At 55.1% G+C, this 7,217-nt stretch overlaps 1 protein-coding gene across 1 annotated transcript; it reads right to left on the reverse strand.

Moving 5' to 3' along the window:
* Nucleotides 1–2,114: 2,114 nt before the first annotated feature.
* RPL28 (ribosomal protein L28) lies at nt 2,115–4,236 on the reverse strand. The gene is made up of 5 exons (XM_039714649.1): nt 4,171–4,236; nt 3,906–3,991; nt 2,892–3,015; nt 2,688–2,806; nt 2,115–2,237 (listed from the first exon to the last, which is right to left on the reverse strand). Exons 2-5 carry the CDS (start codon nt 3,984–3,986, stop codon nt 2,148–2,150), a joined length of 414 nt encoding a protein of 137 aa, XP_039570583.1. The 5' UTR covers nt 3,987–3,991; nt 4,171–4,236; the 3' UTR covers nt 2,115–2,147.
* Nucleotides 4,237–7,217: the final 2,981 nt, after the last annotated feature.

Below are 7,217 nucleotides of genomic sequence, written 5' to 3' on the forward strand. Positions count from 1 at the left end.
CCACTCGAGGGCCAAGCTGTGCTACCTGGCGCTGCCCACCCACACCGGGTGCTGCCTCCTTCGGCCCGACCTGACGCTGCTGCTGCTGCTGCCCCCCGGGACCCCCCGAGAGCCCCTGAACCCCACGGCCCTGAGCGCCCTCAGCGCCCTGGGACACGGCTGAGACCCCCCCCAAAAAAACCACCCCGAGAGGAGAAAATAAAAAATTGCTGACCTGGAGGATGAGTGTGTGGGAGGTATGAGGGTTGTGGTGGGGCGCGGTGGAGAAAGGTGAGGGGGAAATGGCAGAAAGGAGAGGGGAAATGTGAGGGGAAAAGGGGGGAAATGTGAGGGGAGAAATGGCAGAAATATGAGGGGAAAAAGGGGGGAAATGTGAGGGAAAAGGGGGGAAATGTGAGGGGAGAAAAGGGCGAGAAATGTGAGGGGAAAAGGGTAGAAATGTGAAGAAAAAAAAGAGGGAAATGTGAAGGGAGAAAAGGGCGGGAAACGTGAGGGGAGAAAAGGGGGGAAATGTGAGGGAGGAAAGGGAAATGTGAGGGGGAAAAGGGGGAAATGTGAGGGGGAAAAGGGGGGAAACGTGAGGGGAGAAATGGCGGAAATGTGAGGGGGAAAAGGGGGAAATGTGAGGGGAGAAAATGGTGGAAAATGTGAGGGGAGAAAAGGGGGGAAACATGAGGGGAAAAGGGAGGAAATGTGAGGGAGAAAGGGAGGAAATGTGAGGGAGAAAATGAGGAGAAATGTGAGGGAGAAGAGGAGGGAAATGTGAAGAGGGAAAGGGAAATGTAAGGGAGGAAAGGGAAATGTGAGGGGGAAAGGGGGAAATGTGAGAGAGAAAAGGGGGGAAATGTGAGGGGGAAAATGAGGGAAACGTGAGGGGAGAAAAGGGGGGAAACGTGAGGGAAAAATGGCGGAAATGTGAGGGGAAAAAAGGGCAGGAAATGTGAGGGGGGAAGAGGGGAAATGTGAGGGAAAAAGGGGGGAAATGTGAGGCGAAAAAAGAGGGAAATGTTGAGAAAATGGCGGGAAACGTGAAGGGAGAAAAGGGGGGAAATGTGAGGGGAGAAAAGGGCGGGAAACGTGAGGAGACAAAAGGGCAGGAAATGTGAGGGGAAAATGGGGGAAATATGAGGGGAAAAGGGGGGAAATGTGAGGGAGAAAAGGAGGGAAATACGAGGAGGGAAAGGGAAATGTGAGGGGAGAAAAAGGTGGGAAATATGAGGGGAGAAATGGCAGAAATGTGAGGGGAAAAATGAGGGAAATGTGAGGGGGGGAAAGGGAAATGTGAGGGGAGAAAAGAGTGAGAAACGTGAGGAGACAAGGGCAGGAAACGTGAGGGGGAAAAGGGGGAAATGTGAGGGGAGAAATGGGGGAAATGTGAGGGGGGAAAAGGGTGGGAAATGTGAGGGGAGAAAAGGGGGGAAATGGGAGAAAAGAGTGGGAAAAAGTGAGGAGACAAAATGGCAGGAAACGTGAGGGGAGAAATGGCGGAAATGTGAGGGGAGAAGAGTGGGGGGGAAATGTGAGGGGAAAAATGAGGGAAATGTTGAGAAAAGGGCAGGAAATGTGAGGGGAGAAATGAGGGAAATGTGAGAGGAGAAAATTTGGGAAATGTGAGGGGGAAAAGGGGGAAATGTGAGGGAGAAAAGAGCAAGAAACGTGAGGGGGAAAAGGCTGAGAAACGTGAGGGGGAAAAGGCTGAGACACGTAAGGAGAAAAAAGGGAAACGTGAGGGAAAAATGGAGGAAATGTGAGAGGAGAAAAGTGTGGGAAACATGAGGGGAAAAAAAGAGTGCAAAATGTGAGAAAAAAAGAGCAGGAAAAAAGCTGTAAACAAGAAGGCAGAAAACAGGTAGAGACAAAAAGGGGGGAAATGTGAAAAAACAACCCACCCAGGGTTTTTCCCACAAAAACCACCCCAAATCCCACAGGTTTGAAGGTCTAGGGGTTCATGGGGGTCTCAGGGGGTTCAGGCTGGACTGGAGACCCCAGAGCCCTGGTGGGGATTTGGGGGAAATTTCCCCCCCCCAAAAAAAGGTAGGAAAAAGCAGAACAATGGAGCCAACGTCCCCCTGAATTCCTCAGACTCCCTTCCCCAAAATGAAGCGCAGACTCTGGAGGTTGTTCAGACATTTTATTTCCGATTTTGCTCACGGGGCCTTGGCCGCCCTCACCCTCTTCTTCCTCACCACCACGGGCTTCTGGCTGCGCAAGATGGCGCTGGCCCGGCGCAGAGCAGCCTGGAGGGCACAAAATTCAGAGTTTAGCACCCCAAAAATACAAAATAACCCCGGGCGTGGGGGGAGCACACCCTAAATTATCCCTCTGAAGTCCCAAAGTAGGTTTGGGGACCACCCCCAGTTTTGAGGGGGACCCAAAACTCCATCCCAGGAGTTTTAAGTCCCTCCAAAACGTTTTTAAAGTTCCTCAGTTTTTTGGGGTGTTTAGAGCCCTCTCTAATTTTGGGGACCCCTCCTCTGCCAGCTTGTGAAGCTCTGAGCCCCCTCCTCTGTTATCACACCCACAAATTTTGGGGTCTCCACAATTTTGGGGTAATTTTTGCATCCTTCTCCACTATGGCTTTCCACTCTTTCACAGCCCGAATCTCACAACTCCCCGGCATTTTTGGGGTTTGCGGACCCCCCCCCGGGTTTCGGGGACCCCCTCCCCGTTTTTGGGGGCCCCCTCACCATGCGCAGGTCCCTCCTGTATCTGTTCTTGCTGATCAGGTGCCTCAGGCTGCGCAGCGAGCCGCGGGCGTCGCGGCTGATCCGCACGCGCACGTACGACGAGGCCGGCTTGCGCTGCCCTGGGTGGGCAAAAAAAGAGATTTTTGGGGGGTTTCTCAGGGAGTTTGGGGCTCCCCTAAAGGCTGAGGGGGGGGGTGCACCCACCCGAGCGTTTCTTGAGGACCACCACGATCCCTTTCCCGTCCGGCGCCGGCTCCACGCCCACGGTTTTGCGGTGGATCAACCCGTTGTAGCGGAAGGAGTTGCGGGCCTTGAGGTTGTTGGGCTCCTGGGGGGGTTTTGGGAGACGGTTTTGGGGTGGCTTGAAAATTTGGGGGGGTCTGGATAGGGTAAAAGGGCTTTGGAAGGGGTCATGAGATGTTTGGGGGGGGGTTCAGGGGTTTTGGAGGGAGTTTGGAGGGGTTAAATGGGATTTTGTGGGGTTCAAAGGGGATTTGGAGGGCTTCAAAGGAGACTTGTGAGGGTTTGAAGGAGATTTGGGGGGGTTCAAAGGAGATTTGGGGAACTCAAGTAGGATTTTGGGGGTTCAAAGGGGGATTGGGGGGTTCAAAGGGGATTTGAGGCGTTCAAAGGGGATTTGAGGGATTCAAAGGGGGTTCAGAGGGGATTTGGGGGGGTTCAAAGAAAATTTTGGGGGCTCAAAGGGGATTTGGGGGGGGTTAAAGGAGTTTTGGGGAGCTCAAGTAAGATTTGGGGGGGTGCAAAGGGGATTTGGGGGGTTTCAAAGGGGATTTGAGGGGTTCAAAGGGAATTTGGGGGGTTCAGAGAGGATTTGAGGGGGGTTCAGAGGGGATTTGCGAGGGTTTGAAGATTTTAGGGGGTTCAAAGGAGATTTCGGGGGATGCAAAGGGGATTTGAGGAGTTTCAAGTAAGATTTTGGGGGGTTCAAAGAGGATTTGCGAGGGTCTGAAAGAGATTGGGGGGGTTCAAAGGAGACTTGGGGAGGCTCATAGGAGATTTGGGAGGATTTGAGGGACATTTGGGGGTTCCAGAGGGGATTTGGGGGGCTTCAAAGGTGACTTGGGGGGTTCAAAGGGGATTTGGGGGTTTCAAAGGGGATTTGCGGGGGTCTGGGGGTGTCCCCGGCAATTTGCAGGGCACCCCAACCCCGTGCCCCGCTCCCCTCCCGCTTCCGGGGTGACCCCTCCCCGCACTGACGGTGCTGTAGGTCTGGTTGTTCCTCTTCAGCAGGAAACTGGAGCAGTTCCGCACCACCATCCACTGCAAATGGGCCGACATGGCGCCTGCGGGCAGCGGGGAGAGGCCTCAGCGCCCGCCGCCGCCCCGGCGCCGCGGCTGGCAGCCCGCTCCCCGCTCCATCCCGTTCCCCCCGCCCTTAGGGAGCCTTCCCCGGGATTGGGGACCCGTCCCCCGGCATCAGGAACCCCCAGGGGCCGCCCCGAACCGGAGCCCCACGCCGCACCTCCGCTCCCTGCGGCCGCCGGAAACGGAAAGAGCGAGGGGAGCGCGGCGCCCGCTAAGCTCCGCCCCTTCGGCAATCTCCGCCCAGCTTCGGCAATCTCCGCCCATCTTCGGCAATCTCCGCCCAGCTTCGGCAATCTACGCTCCGATTTCTCCACCGACACTCGGCAATCTCCGCCCGCGTTCGTCTATCGCAGCATTCCTTCGGAAATTTCCGCGTAGTTTCGGGATTTTCCGGCATCTCCGCCCAGCTTCGGCAATCTACGCTCCGATTTCTCCACCGACACTCGGCAATCTCCGCCGGCGTTCGTCTATCGCAGCATTCCTTCGGAAATTTCCGCGTAGTTTCGGGATTTTCCGGCTCTCTTCGGCAGTCTCCGCCGTCTCCTCGGAGCGGCGTTCGGGTCCTTTCGGCTCCGTGAGGGAGTTTACGGAAAAGGGCGGGAAACGTGAGGGGAGAAAAAGGGCGGGAAGCGTGAGGGGAAAATTATGGGAAACGTGAGGGAAAAAAAGGCAGGAAAAATGAGGGAAAAGGGTGGGAAACGTGAGGTAAGAAGGGCGGGAAACGAGGGAAAATGGGTGGGAAACGTGAGGGGGAAAAGGGTGGGAAGCGTGAGGGGGAAAAAGGGCGGGAAGCGTGAGGGGAGAAAGAATGGGAAACATGAGGGGAAAAAAGAGTGGAAAGTGTGAGGGGAGAAAAGAGTGGAAAATGTGAGGGGAAAAAAGAGTGGAAAATGTGAGGAGTCCCACCTGGAGCAGCCCTGGCAGGTGAGGCCTTACCTGAGGAGGGTTTGAGGGAATTTGTGCAGTTTGGGGGTTTTTGGGGGGGATCTGTGAGCATTTCCCACAACAATCGGGTGGTACTGGGAGCTGTACTGGGTTATACTGGTTTATAATGGTTTGCACTGGGATGGGAGGGGGAGGCAAAAGGGGAGTGGGAAGCGTGAGGGGGAAAAAGGGCGGGAAGCGTGAGGGGAGAAAGAATGGGAAACGTGAGGGGAAAAAAGAGTGGGAAATGTGAGGGGAGAAAAGAATGGGAAACGTGAGGGGAAAAAAGAGTGGAAAATGTGAGGAGTCCCACCTGGAGCAGCCCTGGCAGGTGAGGCCTTACCTGAGGGGGGTTTGGGGGAATTTGTGCAGTTTGGGGGTTTTTGGGGGGGATCTGTGAGCATTTCCCACAACAATCGGGTGGTACTGGGAGCTGTACTGGGTTATACTGGTTTATAATGGTTTGCACTGGGTTATCCTGGGCGTATTGTTTTTTACTGGGTTGAGCTGGTCTATGTTGGTTTGTGCTGGCTTTCTTGGGGTTATATTGGGTTGTACTGGTTTATACTGGTTTAGAATGGGCTGTACTGGTTTGAAGCAGGTTATACTGGGTTACAGGTAGTTATACTGGTTTGTACTGGGTTATATTGGGCTGTACTGGTTTATACTGGTTTAGAATGGGCTGTACTGGTTTGAAGCAGGTTATACTGGGTTACAGGTAGTTATACTGGTTTTTTCTGGGTTATATTGGGTTGTATTGGGTTATACTGGTTTAGAATGGGCTGTACTGGTTTGAAGCAGGTTATACTGGGTTACAGGTAGTTATACTGGTTTGTACTGGGTTATATTGGGTTGTATTGGGTTATACTGGTTTATACTGGTTTAGAATGGGCTGTACTGGTTTGAAGCAGGTTATACTGGGTTACAGGTAGTTATTCTGGTTTGTACTGGGTTATATTGGGTTGTATTGGGTTATACTGGTTTAGAATGGGCTGTACTGGTTTGAAGCAGGTTATATTGGGTTACAGGTAGTTATACTGGTTTGTACTGGGTTATATTGGGTTGTACTGGTTTATACTGGTTTAGAATGGGCTGTACTGGTTTGAAGCAGGTTATACTGGGTTACAGGTAGTTGTACTGGTTTGTACTGGGTTATACTGGGCCCGTGAGGACCGGACGCCCATCCCCCACCTGGGTGGGTGGGGGGGTCCCGTGGGAACCCGGCCCCTCCCCCCCCACCCTTCCTGTTGTTTTTGGGGGGGCAGGAAATGGGGGGGGGAGGGGCGGGGTTTTTGAGGGGGTTTTGGGGTCTTATTTTGGGGGTATTTGGAGTCCTGATTTGGGGGGTTTTGGGGTCCCCAGTTTAGGGGGTTTAGAAGGATTTGGGGTCCCAGTTTGGGGGGGTTTGGGGTCCTAACTGGGGGTTTGAGGTCCCAAATTTGAGGGGGTTTGGGATCCCAGTTTGGGGGGGTTTCGGGGTTTTTGGGGGCCTGATTTGGGGATCTTTGGGGGGATTTGGGGTCCCAGTTTGGGGGGCTTAAAGGGTTTGGGGTCCCCATTTGGGGGTGTTTGTGGTCCCTGTTTGGGGTTTTTGGGGGTGTTTGGGGTCCCTTTTTGGGGGTGTTTGGGGTCCCTGTTTGGGGGTGTTTGGGGTCCCTGTTTGGGGGTGTTTGGGGTCCCGGTTTGGGGTGTTTGGGGGTTTTTGGGGTCCCCATTCGGGGTCCCGGTTTGGGGTCCCTGTTTGGGGGTGTTTGGGGTTTTTTGGGGGTGTTTGGGGTCCCTGTTTGGGGGTGTTTGGGGTTTTTTGGGGGTGTTTGGGGTCCCTGTTTGGGGTTTTTTGGGGGTGTTTGGGGTCCCGGTGGGCTCTGCCCCGCGCCCCCCGCCCTCTCCCAACCCCGGTACCGGTGTCACTGTCACAGCCCCGGTGCGGGGGATGGGGGGGGCGGGCGGCGGCACCCGCGGCGGGACCCCCCCTTGGGGACAGTGCCACCCCCAGGGACACCCCGGTGTCACCCGGAGAGTGCCACCCCCCAGGGACAGCCTGATTGTCACCTGGGCAGTGCCACCCCCCCCTGGGGACACCCTGATTGTCACCTGGGCAGTGCCACCCCCTTGGGGACCCCCTGATTGTCACCTAGAGAGTGCCACCCCCCAGGGACACCCCTTGGGGAAGCCTGATTGTCCCCTAGAGAGTGCCACCCCCCCCTTGGGGACAGCCTGATTGTCACCTGGGCAGTGCCACCCCCCCGGGGACAGCCTGATTGTCACCTAGAGAGTGCC

The sequence above is a fragment of the Passer montanus genome, unplaced genomic scaffold (assembly GCF_014805655.1).
Source record: "Passer montanus isolate IOZ18808 unplaced genomic scaffold, ASM1480565v1 scaffold1003, whole genome shotgun sequence".
Classification (NCBI taxonomy): domain Eukaryota; kingdom Metazoa; phylum Chordata; class Aves; order Passeriformes; family Passeridae; genus Passer; species Passer montanus.